This window comes from Anneissia japonica, unplaced genomic scaffold (assembly GCF_011630105.1).
Source record: "Anneissia japonica isolate Jap-2015-1 unplaced genomic scaffold, ASM1163010v1 scaffold597_len517326_cov190, whole genome shotgun sequence".
Lineage (NCBI taxonomy): Eukaryota > Metazoa > Echinodermata > Crinoidea > Comatulida > Comatulidae > Anneissia > Anneissia japonica.
The window spans coordinates 454,188-468,395 of NW_022699214.1; the positions used below are offsets into that span (position 1 = coordinate 454,188).

A 14,208-nucleotide genomic window follows, 5' to 3' on the forward strand; every position below is an offset into this window, starting at 1 on the left:
GTTGTCAATCAGTTTAGTCGTCAACCCAATTATATATATTATCCGAAAACAGGAGTTTTAAAAACGTAGCAAGGAATGTGATAAAATCTCTTAAATGATGGTGTTGATCAACGTTACGCCAAAAAAATTAAAAATACATTTAAGCATACAGGAATCATACAAAATAATTGAAAATATAAATTGAAATACTGTATTTGTTTGCTATGCGAAAATTATCTTGTGTTTCTAGTATCTTTGCTTCAGTTAAAATTATTTTGCTTTGTAGTTCTTGGATGCGCCATTCGGTAAATATCGAGAACCACTAGGTACTCGTGTGTCAATCACAATATTCATTTAAATCCATAGATTAAACCTTATGTAACACGTGACACTTTTAATAATGAAAATCAGTTATTAGTGAATTCTTATGATTGACGCCTAAGTATATGGAACTGACACTATATTAGATATTATTGTTTGCTTTAAGTGGCTTTATTTACAAAGCCAAAGCTTTATTAGCCGTTGGTCAAGATTTTCATGTGTATATGCGGTCTGTCCTTTTACCGTAAGCATGTTTCTAGAATCAGTGTAGACCAATGTATCGAAATGGAGAATAACATGACGGACGCTTCAGGTGGGACGCCCACTGTTGAGATTATGAATGTAATCATTTGTTTATTTGGAATATTCGGTTTTCTTGGTAACATTTTTGTTGTTGCAGTAATCGTAAAATGTCCTGCACTTCGCACTTACAGCAATTATCTCACTGCTAGTCTTGCAATTGTCGATTATATATCCAGTATGATATTAGTAATGACGCTAATTTTAACGAGAAGTCCGTTGTTGTTTAAAATAATGATGTATCTTACTGTTACATCGTTGACTCATCTTTTGGCGATGTCTGTAGACAAATACTTGTTGATAACTCGGCCATTTTCTTTTCAGACAATTAAAAAGATTATGCTTTTTATATGCCTTGCTTGGGCAATTCCTTTAATAACTTTGGCCGATGTACCAAACTTAATTACAGACATAATTATTGTAGTATGTAAAAACACAGGGTTCTCTTTGACTATAATCACGATACTTCATCAAACAATTTGTCTGGTAATCTATTTTACAATTATTGCGTTAAATTTTCGAATATATATTACAGCTCGAAAGCAATTTCGACAGATAAATGATGCTGTTCCTGGTCATATTAGACAGGCTAAAACCAACTCTGTGACATGGAAAGCAACTAAAACAACAATGATTGTTATTGGTGCATTTATGGTATGTTCGACACCATATTTTGCATTTATTATGCTTTCATCATTTTGCTGCGAATTACCAGACCTACTTGAATATGTGTTGTATCCAGCAATGTCAGTTGGTCCAGTCTTGAATCCAGTCATATACACCATCCGACGACAGGAGTTTCAAAACGCAGCAAGAAATGTTATCAGAAAAATAAAAAACCAATTTTAATTGGAAAGTAAGAAATACTCTACAGTATGTATTTATTACTCGATTATAATCAAATATTTCTGTTTTGATGTACCTGTTCGCTCAGCCATAGATTCTCCAACGGATCCTTAGATACACGTTTTTCAACGGGCAAAGCTACTGGCAGTCTTTGTGCTGGCCTGGAACCCAAGTTACCAAAATGTAATATAATGTCTCGTGACACGTGTGAACAATGTGAATTTGTTATTGCTGCTCTCATAACTGATGTTCAATTTAGATCATTGACGTAATTGACATATTGATTGGCTTCAATATGTGTTGTTTGTAGCAATAACAGTTGGTCCAGTCGTTAATCCAGTCATATACACCATCCGACGACAAGAGTTTCAAAACGTAGGAATTAAGAAATGTATCAGAAAATCAAAATTGAATGACGTAATTGACATATTGATTGGATTCTACCAACTTAAAGCTTTATTAGGTAGCGGGCCTTGAATTCTATACAATTATTAGATCAGAATAGTCACAGTCCGCATGTTTGTAAAATAAAATATCCAACAAGTGAACAAAAAATGGAGATTAATTCGACTTCTTATTTTTTAGCATATTCAGGCGATAATTTAACGATTGTGGATATAATGGTTGGTATACTTGGAATATTTGCTTTTTTTGGTAACATTTTTGTCGTTGCTGTCATAATTAAATGTCCCTCACTTCACACTTGCAGCAATTACCTCACTGCCAGTCTTGCAATTGTCGACCTTACATCCAGTTTGCCAATGGTATGTAGGCCAAGTACGGTTAGTGGTCAGTGGACATTTGTACTGATGATATACCTTACATTTGTATCATTGATTCACCTATTGGCGATTTCAGTAGACAGATACTTTTTGATAACGCGACCATTTTCCTATCAGACAACTAGGAAAAAGATTGGAATATTTTCATTAATATGCATTGCCTGGACAATCCCTTTAGTAATTTGGGCAGATGGACATTACTCGAGTGGTACAGACTTGATCATTAATGTTTGTAAAAACACATTCCCCGTTACACTGATCACGATAGTGGCTCAAGCACTGCATTTTATAAGCTACATTGCCATTATTATTTTAAATATGCGTATGTATAGTATAGCTTACAAACAATCTCGACAAATCAACGCCGCTGTCCCTGGACAACTTAGACCGATGGAAACTGTGTCTTGGAAAGCAACAAAAACAACAATGATTATGATTGGTGCATTTATGATATGTTCGACACCATTTTTTACAATTGTTTTGCTTCGCTCACTTTGCCTTAACTTGTCGAAACTACCTTCTCATTTATGGTTTCAATTTTTATTGTTGTCAGCTAGTCCAGTCGTCAACCCAATTATATATACTATCCGAAGACAGGAGTTCCAAAATGCAGCAATGAGTGTGATAAAGTCTCTTAAAAGATAGCTTTGATCAAAATTAACAAAAAGCTCTGACCGGTTAGCTCTTCGCAATACTTTGCTTTCTCCAATATGATATTGTATCTATGATTAAAACATATTTTTTTTTCCATTTATATTGTCCTAGCATAAGTGATGAAGAGCCACACCCTATTAGATAGGCAATATCTAAAGAATCAAATAGCGTCGTCTTTAAATTACGATTTGGATTGCCAGAGAGACACAAATCTAACTTTAGCTACTTTAGCATCAGTAACATTCTGTTTGAGATTTTGTTTGAATGTAAATTAATTTTATGGCTCGGTGATCTTAAATGCAATGGATTAAAATATTCGACTTTAGGTCTACTGCCAAGCACTGTATGTTTAATGAAGTTATACACGTAAACGTCAGCTTAGTATGATCATCATCCGTTTAAAGTTAAGCTAGATATAAGTATAGTCTTCTCCAATTATAATAGTAATAATAATATTAATAAATAAATTATTATTATTACTATTACAATTGTTAATCTTATTGCTATTGTTATTAATATCAAGGATATAATACAATAATAAAGTTATATATGTATTATATATATTACATATATATATATATATTTATATATATATATATTTATATATACACTATATATGTATATATATATATATATATATATACATACACTATATATATATATATATATATAACTTTATTATTAACAGAAATATTACCTCCTGGATATTATTAACAATAGCAATAAGATTAACAATTCTAATAGTAATAATAATAATAAATAATAATAATAAGCAATTAGTAGATCTCCGCATAGTACACTATAGGAAAATTATTATACGAAGGTTAGATTTAATGCTTGAAAAAAATAAGGAAATTTTTGAATGCATTAAATTTAACCTAAGTATAATAATTTTCCGCTAGTGTACGATGCATGCTCTACGCCGTCTATTAATTTTAGTATTTGGTAACCAACTGTTGTAGCATTCATCGGTTGCTATAGTGATATGATCAGTATACTGAGTGCGTATTTTAATTTACATTTAGCTGTACTGTGTCAATAGAAAAATACATTCGTCAAAGAAATAAACATTTCAGCATTCTAGAGAGAATACAGTCACTAACCTTTTTGGTCGGTGCATGCAGATACAGGTAAAAATCGTGCGATGATTTCATAAGGCTAGGCTACGGCCTAGTTAGTACGGTTTGCTCTGTCAGAAATTTGGCTCCAGCTAGATTTTTGTGCCAAAATGGATTTTATTGGCTACCTTTGTCATTTTTAGTGTGCTGAATTCAAACAAGTTTGGCACCATCCACGTCATCAGCCGCCATTTTGAATTTCAAAATCCATTTTGGCACAAAAATCTAGCTGGATTACATAGCAAACTGTACTAAAGTAGAAGGCCTCCTGCCTGGCCGTAGTATACATCTACATTGTTCCTTGAGTATTTAAAATGGGTCTAAAATATTCCTATTAAACGTTCAGTTTGTTGTGTTTATGAGGGTTCATTGATTCAATGAATTCCTTAATTGTTCAAATTTAATATTGATTTTGAAGTAACTTTCTTCGGGTTCTAATTAGGCTTGTTTTACGATTTTCCAATTCTAATTCAATTTTCATCGCGGTGCGCGATGTCTTCACGGTGACAAAAAAATGAGGAATTCTTTTTGAACACGAACCTAAAATTCCACTAATCTACTAATTGAAAAAATTAGTGGACTGTGGGGGATAGGCAAATAACATTGGGAGTTGCAGTGATGACGTCACAATTTATTTATAATAATTATTATTATTACTATTATAATTAGGGAAAACTATAATTATTTATATCTAGCTTAACTCTAAATGGATGATGATCATAAAGGCATATATATATATATATATATATATACATACACACACACACACACACACATATATATATATATATATATATATATATATATATATAATTTGTATACGCAGAATAATATTACTAATATTTTGGTATTTAGGTGTAGAGATTTATCATAACATTTTGGCTTAGTGATTGAAATTACATTATAGTATTCTCATGTGTAGTTAGTATTAAAAAACATTGTTACTGCAAACATGTCAGTCATAAAAACAAGCTTCATCAACGACAATTATTTCTCTTTGACACTATTTTATTTTTATTTAATTAATCCGATCTTTACTTCATCTGACATATTAATTTTCAATGTATATATGCCCAAGCTTTCAAATTCAATAGCACCACAAATGCTTCTTTGCTGTTGCACCGTATCCCTGTCTTTTGACAAACTCCCTCGTGGTCCTCAAACGACATTATTTTATTGATTTGAAGGAATGTGGATCACTGTCATGCACTTGTTGATGTAGGTTTATGTTGTGTTATGAACTTTTTTTGCACAAACCTAAACTCATATTATTGTGAACATAATTGAAAACACTTGTGGTATTATATTACGGCCGACAAAAATGAAATATAGACAAATAAAAGAACAAAAATGTTTTATTTACATTTGTTTACATTATAATGTCTTATAAATTGTACATTTCAATAAACAAATATATTTTGGCTGTATGAGTTTATTTACACCATGTTTAACATTTATACCGTAACATAATATACATAATTATTTTAATTTTATCTTCCTAATGTTTTGTAATAACATGAATTCATAATGATGGTAATAATGAAATAATATATATAATATCATTGACAACAGTAACAGCAACAACAATATCATAATCATCATTTAAAACAACAACAACAATAATAATAATAATAATAATAATAATAATAATAATAATAATAATCCCTGTTTCGAATAAAACGTTTCTGATATTCCAGGTTGAACATAATGATGAAATTAATCTGAGAGACCATATTAAAAACATCCGTATCAACCAAACCCAGTTAAGTTAAAAGATGTTTAGATATGAAATATATATTACTGTAAGTGAATAGGCTTATTTCATGTTTAATTTGACTTAAATCAATCTAAATTCACACTGATCATGTTTACATTTAAAAAAAATTATATAGTTATTTCTTATAAAGCACCAATTTAATTAATGTGTCAATTAATACGTGTTGAAATTCAAAATTAAGCAAAAGTTGAAATGTAAACAAGTGAACACTCAGAAATTCTTGTCCAAGATAAGCCTTTTTGAAGCAAGGCGTTTATATTTTTTGTGTAATGTACAATTAATACATGCATACACAAATGAACGCCTCTTAATTTCGCTTGCTAACACAAAACAAACATATTGACCAAAGTTTTATAGTAGACATTGTCATGAAAGCTGTAAACTTTACGCAGAGTCACCAGTAGATCCATCTGCTGCAGAATCTGACGAATCTTCGTCTGTAGTGTCACCAGTTGTCTCTCCAAACAATTCCTGTGACTTAGCACTATTTTTAAAATCAAGATATTTAACATTACGACCTTTCAAGCGCAACGTTACGATATCTGACGTGTCGTACAATCCCATAACAATCAGATTACCTTCCATTACAACATCTACACATGTGATGCGAATGTCTGGTGAGAACATAGCCAACGGAGAGCCGTTGTCTAAATCCCATAATGTTACGTCATTGCTGAATACAACCGCTTGTTTTCCATCCTCAATCATGAAAACTTTACTCTGCAACGTTAGTTCCAGTCCTGGTGTTTTCAGTTTCCTTAATTTTGATTTTCGACCCCGTACATCCCATATTTTTAAAATGTTCTTATCGTTGCCGAAAAGAACCCTGTCTGCAAGATCATTCAAACCGATGCAGCATACGTTTGGTTCATTTTTTAGACGTTTCTTTACTTTCCCTGTGTCAAGGTCCCATAATGTTATGTAGCTTACTTTCTCCTGGTCATCATAATTTGCATGGACGAGATGTGTCCCTTTACTTGTCATTGAGGAATGGTACAGAAATAACATTGAGTTTTCATTTTCAAGTGTCTGTGTATGCGTCTGAGTTTCAACATCAAAAACACACATGTGGTGAGCGAAGTAAGAACATACAATAACTTGCTCATCTCTACTCATTATGAATTGTCCTATGGCGTTCTCTTTTTCCTTTTTAAGGTCGTCTATTCGTTTCTTTTCTTCGTCCATCTCTTCATCTTTTCTTTTCTGTCTTGCTGTAGTTGTCTCAGTCCTCCGGTCCCATGGTAGCATTTTTGCTGTCATTTCGCGCCTTTTTCGCCACGTCGGTTTTCCTTCTTCATGATTCAACACACGTTGCCTCTCAAGCTCACGAAACTTTGTTTTAATCCTGTATTTAATGTGGCCATTTTCAAGATTCCAAACAATTAGGTGATCACGATTCTCCGACATACCCATCAACAAGTCACCTTCCAAAAGTCTATACTCATGTGCCGGTGAGGGCACAATAAACACCTGGTTTAACTTACGCAAATACTTCTTTAAGCGTAGATCGTACATGAACACCGTTTGAAATACAAATTGTTGTTTGTCGCTTACCGTCGACATGCCTTTGTCAGACAGAATGACGGCTTTGTTATTTCGGATGAGCACAATGTCATGTTGGTCAACTAGACCTCTCTCGATTCGGACCGCTTTATCAGCACATTTTCCTTTGACAACGTTCCAAACAGAGAGCGGGCCGTTGTTGATGGTCTTGGCAACCACGTATCTCGGGTTCCCTATCATTGGAACTATGGCAGCCACGCCATCCCTCTTTTTGTTCTTATTATCTCCAGACTCACGATCGTTAACGTATTTGGTGAAATTCCAAATACGCAGTGCCTTGTCGCGTTTAGACGCCGTTAAACAATAGCTAAGGTTCACGCACGTCCCCATTGTTGACACCTACCAATTAAGAAGGTAATAATGAGAATAATATCAACAATATAAATAGCATTATTAATGTTCATCACTAATTATATAGTAAGCATTATAATTATCATCATCATCATCATCTTCAACAACACCAACAGCAAAAGCAACAATAACCGCCACTGCTCCAGGAACAGCAACATGATGATGATGGACACAGTGCAGTGATTATGTTGGTGCTGGTGACGGTGGTGGTGCCAATAATAATAATAATAATAATAATAATAATAATAATAATAATAATAATAATAATAATAATAATAATTATAGTAATAATAACAATAATAATAATAATAATAATGATTATTATTATTATCATTATTATTATAATTATTATAATAATAATAATAAGTTAGACTTATATAGCGCTTATTGCCAACAAGGTCTCTAAGTGCTTCACATTATCACCCCTTGGTCATTGGACCAAACATATATTAAACACATACTCAGCTCCCCAGGAGCTGAATTCCATCATGCTGCAGCCGTAATCAGCGCATTTTGTGTTTGAACCTACCAGGTACCCACTTGTACTCCTGGGTGAAGGGAGACAACCGCAGGCCTAAGGACACAAGCGAAATGCACAGCGAGGGATTGAACCTATGACTTCAAGGCTGAGATTGAGAAGCAAAACCGCTCTATGACGAATACCGTACTCTAACAATGACGTCATATGATGATTTTGTAAGTGGTCCGGCCATTATAGTAAAAAGGGGGTGGGGGCTTAACAGATTTGGTTGTTAAACTGCAGACCCGCTACCCATATCCACAGATACAGGATTTAAAGTTTTTTTTTCTCTCTTTTGTGGGGTAACCACCACCACCTTTATTCATTTCCATACAATCAAGTCAGTTTGATATTTCTCCATTTTTCTGGGTTTTCATTTTTATGTTCTTACACACTTTTTTTTTTAAAGCTTACATTGTTTTTGTTAAAGCGTATTTTAGATAATAACGCACTCATTTCTATAAAACAGTTGAATACAATAAATGAGTGTTCAACAGGATTTATAGTTAGTTGGACGAACGCCCCACCATGGTTGGTGAACAACTTTTTGCAACTGCTTGCAACCTGTAGAGCCGTTACTCCTCCGCCCCCTCAAAGGGCAGTCACAAGATTTAAAGTTAGCATGGGGATAGAGTTTATACTTATCTCAGTCTCCACCTTGGCGAACATTAATAATAAATCCATATATTTTATGGGTATTGGGTACATTTATTTAAAAATTTAATTTAATTGAGAAAGTGTTCTGACGGCATTGGTCCATTATTTCACATGGTCAGGTGGTTAAAAATTCAGATGGCGAAAGACCAGGAGGTATAAAATAATGTGGATCTTTTAAACTTGGATTTTGGAGAATGTCAATGAAAAAAACTTGAAAGAAAACGTGCACGAGGTACCAGATTCTGTTCGAGCGGATATCAGTTCGAGCGATTCATTTTATAAGACACACGCTCTACCGGCAGCCTATATTGTTATTCTATAATGCCAAGACTACAACGATTTGTATGCTGTTTTGATGACATACTTAAGCTATTAACTAGCGGTTCGTTTTCTATATTTTGATAGTAGGCGTGTATACAATCTTGATGTTAATTGGAATTGATATAAAACAAACTCATTGCAGTAAAATTAAAACACTATTGAATCACGAGTATATTTACAAAATATGATAAAAATAAAGGTAATTTAGATACAATAGATAGGCTCAGATAGATAAATTGGTTTATTGATAAATCATTCTAATTAAAACTAGTAGATACACGCTCTCGCTGGGAGCCTATTATTGAATTGAAGGGAAATTACAATAAAGAGTGCTATTGCAAAACCCGGCAACTCCTGTAAATATAATTATTATTCATAATGTGTCGTGGCAAAGGGCCTCGGTGTTAAGGGTCCACATAACAGTCGGAAGCATTTTGCAGGCAGTACCACTAAAAGAAGTAAGAGCGGGAGTGGTGGGGGGGGGGGGTGGCGCTTAACAAATTTGGTTGCTAAACTGCAGATCTTTGTACTACTATGCACGGATCGGGCAGGGGTGGCGCCAGGATTTGCCCGACGACGCCGATGCCCCCGACGAGGGGTCAGATTTCCCCGACGAAAGCAATGTGGACGTGGTCAAAGCTTCGATTAAAAGTTTTCGAAAGTAGTCCAGGGGGCGAAGGCCCCGAAAATTTTAACAATATAGGGGTTTCAAAGGCTTATTTAATCGATTTTAGAGTCTACTAATATGTAGAAAATACATATAATTTTTCCCCCCCAAGGAATTATGCTTTTTCTCCCAGACGGGGGTTGAGGGCAGCTTTCCCCGACGGGGGGGGGGAAGGGGGCTGTAACCCTCGTTGGCGCCACCCCGGGGATCAGGATTTAAAGTTATTGGGTATGAGTGCATATCAGCTTTATCTCCACCATGGTTGGTTAGGTGAACAACGTTTTTGGCACCTCTGGATGACTAGAAAGCCCAGCTGGAAACCTAAGATCCGCTACCCTTAACCTCAAGGAGCAGCCACAATATTTAGAATTAGCATGGAGATAAAGACTATACAATCCTCAGTCCACCATGGTTGGGGCTGAGGTGAAAACAATTTGGAAAGTTGCACATACATCTAAAGTTAGTGGGGATATTGGATTCATACTTATTTCAACCCCATTATACCTCTAAACATGTTTCAATCTATAAAAATTACTAAAATTTAGAACTGTTAAAAAAAGTTGAAATGTACACAGGCAATAAAGAAGAATGGTGGAATTTTCTTTAAATATATAACATTAAAAAGACAATGTGATACGAACATTAATAATAAATTCATACATTTTATGGGTATTGGTATATATTTACTTTAAAATGTATTTGAATTGAGAAAAGGTGGTCCGGCCAAAGCCGGAGTGAATCTGACGGCCCTGGATTGTGATGATGATAAATAATACGCCTACTATAATAGTATGGAATTTTTTGGTCATCGTGAACTCAAGCTCTGTCCAAAGCTTATGTTGAGTGGGTCTTAATAGCTTAATCTTTTTGCATGACGCCTTCTGACGACCCGGATGTTTTCAATGAGAAATAGCTACCGATAATAGTAGCAATACCAATTTGATTTACCAATAAAAATTAATGACCAAATTGAAAAGGAAAGTGATACTGTTGTTACTTTATGACTTAATGGGCGTATTACCTGAGCATGTCGGGCAAGATGCTTATGATCATCCGTTTCAAGGTTGAAGACTGCTACGTCCGTGGCATTAGATTGTGCTGAGTAACATAGGCTTAGTGCATGGGAGCCCATTTTGTTGATACATAGTTCATTAATTGTGTCTTGCGTACATCCTGTTGAATTGAACAATATCATTATCATTTCATTATACTTATCATCATAAATACATAATATTTATAATCAAATCCATAAGCGCTTCTAAACTTGAATACAAATTAAGGTACATATACCGTAAAACCTCGAATTGAAGCCCAGTGGGCTTAATCTCGAGATGCATGAAGCCCATCTCGAATTGAAGCCCACCTTTTTAGGTGGAAAAATTAGCCAAGAAAGGAAGCCCATCTTGTAAAAAGCCCATGTGCTTCTTTTCAATACAGCATGCTTCTTCTCGAGACAGTACTGTACATGAATTTCAAAAAAACAAAAATTAAAAACAAGCTTGGTTTTTACTGTAGATTAGGTGATTTAATGTCAGTTACACTACATGATACAGATTGATATTACTGTGGCCGTATTTATTGTCAAATAGTACAAATTCGCAAAAAAAGGCAGCCCAGGGCTACAATTCGAGATTTTACGGTATGTATATTCCATCTCAACGACAGTACGATGGAGCGTCTCAAATACAATAACCTTTAATCAAGTTAGCTCGTGTTAACTTTGTTTGACTTGTTTTTCTAAACAGTGTTAATGTGAGTGTGGATTAGTCTATGCGCTCCATGCTACGCTATACACTACGAGAATGGTGAAATCATAAAGCACAATAATTTTGTTTTATCTTTTTAGAAAATATGTTTTGAAATGTGAACCAAACATATGACACGACTATAGGACGTGAGAGGGCAGCATTACATGTATATATCTGTCTCTTATACACATCTTGAGTTACAGCATATTTATTATATTTGCCTTTTTTTGTTTATTTGGCATCACTTTCATTCAGTAAGTTCAGTAGTTCCTCAAAACCTTCTTTGTTCAAAAGTACAAATGAACCAGTCAGTACCAAATGGACCTGCCACTTTATCAGCTTTACTGAACTATGTGATTTTTATGATCATTTGTTACATATGCCAACAAATATGTAAATTACCTGTTTTCCAACATTTTCAATTGTTTTTGAAACTTTTCTACTTCTGAGATCCCAGAGTTTGAGAGTCCCATCACGTGATGCTGTAACGGCATCAAGTCCATCAGTTGTAGTTGTGAGTGCCGTTATGAAATCTGTATGGCCCGCAAGAAGGTCATATAGGACGCCCCCTGGTGGTGTTAGGCACGTGATTGATGGTATTAAAGCAGGAGTTGAAGATTTTCCGGCCTGGCCTAACATCACTCCAACGAGAGGGTACTTCTTTGGATCTCCGATCGACATTGGCTTGTCATTCAAGATTATGTTATGCAGTCGACCTATCAGCTGGGATGCCAGTTGGTTTGGATTTTTTCTGCTGTCTCTTATACACATCTAGATGTGTATAAGAGACAGGTATATATATATACTGTATACGGTATATATATATACTGTATACGGTATATATTATATATTCAAAATTCAAATTCAATTTCAAATTCAAAAATACTTTATTATCCAAAAGATAATTTACTTGGTTATGGTACATATAAAATATATAAAATCAAAAATTATAAAACAAATATATACAAAATGTATCACCTTTGATGGAGCGTAAATAGTTTCCGTTGGTGTTATCATATAATTCTAAGTGATAGATTTCTGACAGCTTCATGTACTGGTAGCGACAGGCTATGATGTAATAGTCACGTGACACGCCCAATGCTGTAATTGATGCAGATTCTCCGGTGGTACGTATGCAATGTATCTACGTAATACACAATAAACAAATTGATTCTACATTCACATTCTCATTGTTGATTTAAAACAAAAAGTTATCATTATCGCTAATGATAGACTGGAAGGAAGGCATCTTAGCCACGAAGCTAAAGCCCCACTCCGAAGTGAGTTATGCACAATGGAATATCCAATCATACTTTCAGAATTCGTACATCGGGACAAAACACCAAAAGAACCAATATCACTTTCTCATGTGTAACTATATAAAAAGATACCGGCGGTATCAAAGTTCGCAAAAAAATTTACACTCACCATGGCTCCTGTTTTTGCATTTAGTACTCGAGCTTTGTTATCACTTCGAAAAGCAAAGAAAACTTTCTCTCCGCATGGATTCTTCGACAAGCAAAGAGATCCATCTTTATGAATTGCTTCATCTTGGATTTTAATTTCTTGAATCATTGTGTAATCATCTGTCAGATCCCATGACCTCATAACATTTGACCCATTAAAGAAGGCGACGAGGTATTGCTGTTCAATTCCAGCAGACGTAATGATAGCGGGGTCAATGAACTCGTCTATAACCTTTATGCAAATACCCTGATGAATATTCCAAATCCGAATTAGCATTGCTTCAGTGGTGACAACAAACAAGTTATTCATGCATACGTGAAGTGAATCAACCTGTACAAAGATATAATGCATTCATAAATCACTAACTCTAAAATTGTTAAAATATTCGTGGTTCGAGAAACACAGTTTTACATTAATTAACTGAAAACATGCATATTCGTAATAAAACTTACACATCTTTTTTACTGAACTATGTGATTTTTATGATCATTTGTTACATATGCCAACAAATATGTAAATTACCTGTTTTCCAACATTTTCAATTGTTTTTGAAACTTTTCTACTTCTGAGATCCCAGAGTTTGAGAGTCCCATCACGTGATGCTGTAACGGCATCAAGTCCATCAGTTGTAGTTGTGAGTGCCGTTATGAAATCTGTATGGCCCGCAAGAAGGTCATATAGGACGCCCCCTGGTGGTGTTAGGCACGTGATTGATGGTATTAAAGCAGGAGTTGAAGATTTTCCGGCCTGGCCTAACATCACTCCAACGAGAGGGTACTTCTTTGGATCTCCGATCGACATTGGCTTGTCATTCAAGATTATGTTATGCAGTCGACCTATCAGCTGGGATGCCAGTTGGTTTGGATTTTTTCTGAGGGCAATTGCTGAAAGCTGTAGTGTCTCACTTATCAGACGTAACTCCAGATCATTTGGCTCACTTGCAAGACCACTCTGGAGGTCATCTAAGACATCTCGTAAGGACATTCCCTTGATCTTGGCCAAAGTCCACTCGAAGTTTACTAATACGTCGGACTTAAGAATATCTATTCGTTTACCGTTCAAAAGATGGTACGGGAGTTCGTGTAGCTTGCGGAAGTTGTAATACTTTTTCGATACGCCTGAACCTAAAACACATTA

General features: G+C 34.8%; 2 protein-coding genes across 4 annotated transcripts in view; one reads left to right on the top strand and one right to left on the bottom strand.

Annotated features, from left to right (window-relative positions):
• The first annotated feature begins 212 nt into the window (after positions 1-212).
• LOC117102887 (5-hydroxytryptamine receptor 2B-like) lies at positions 213-1,904 on the top strand. Its single transcript, XM_033243338.1, has one exon. It carries the CDS (start codon positions 517-519, stop codon positions 1,447-1,449), a length of 933 nt encoding a protein of 310 aa, XP_033099229.1. The 5' UTR covers positions 213-516; the 3' UTR covers positions 1,450-1,904.
• A 3,044-nt stretch (positions 1,905-4,948) lies between these two features.
• Positions 4,949-14,208, bottom strand: part of LOC117102881 — a 31,902-nt gene continuing 22,642 nt past the window's right edge. For 2 of the 3 annotated variants that reach the window (XM_033243329.1, XM_033243328.1), the window contains 5 exons: positions 13,594-14,195; positions 13,033-13,401; positions 12,583-12,748; positions 10,878-11,029; positions 4,950-7,679 (listed from right to left, as the gene is read on the bottom strand). In XM_033243329.1, the coding sequence (XP_033099220.1) occupies positions 6,162-7,679; positions 10,878-11,029; positions 12,583-12,748; positions 13,033-13,401; positions 13,594-14,195 (2,807 nt within the window). In that variant the 3' untranslated portion in view covers positions 4,950-6,161. Of the gene's footprint in view, positions 7,680-10,877; positions 11,030-12,582; positions 12,749-13,032; positions 13,402-13,593; positions 14,196-14,208 lie in introns of all 3 variants that reach the window. The other variant, XM_033243326.1, reaches the window with a different exon arrangement.

Bases quoted from the DNA above. Each gene is read 5' to 3' on its own strand.
- LOC117102887 (XM_033243338.1), top strand. From the start codon at position 517: ATGTGTATATGCGGTCTGTCCTTTTACCGTAAGCATGTTTCTAGAATC.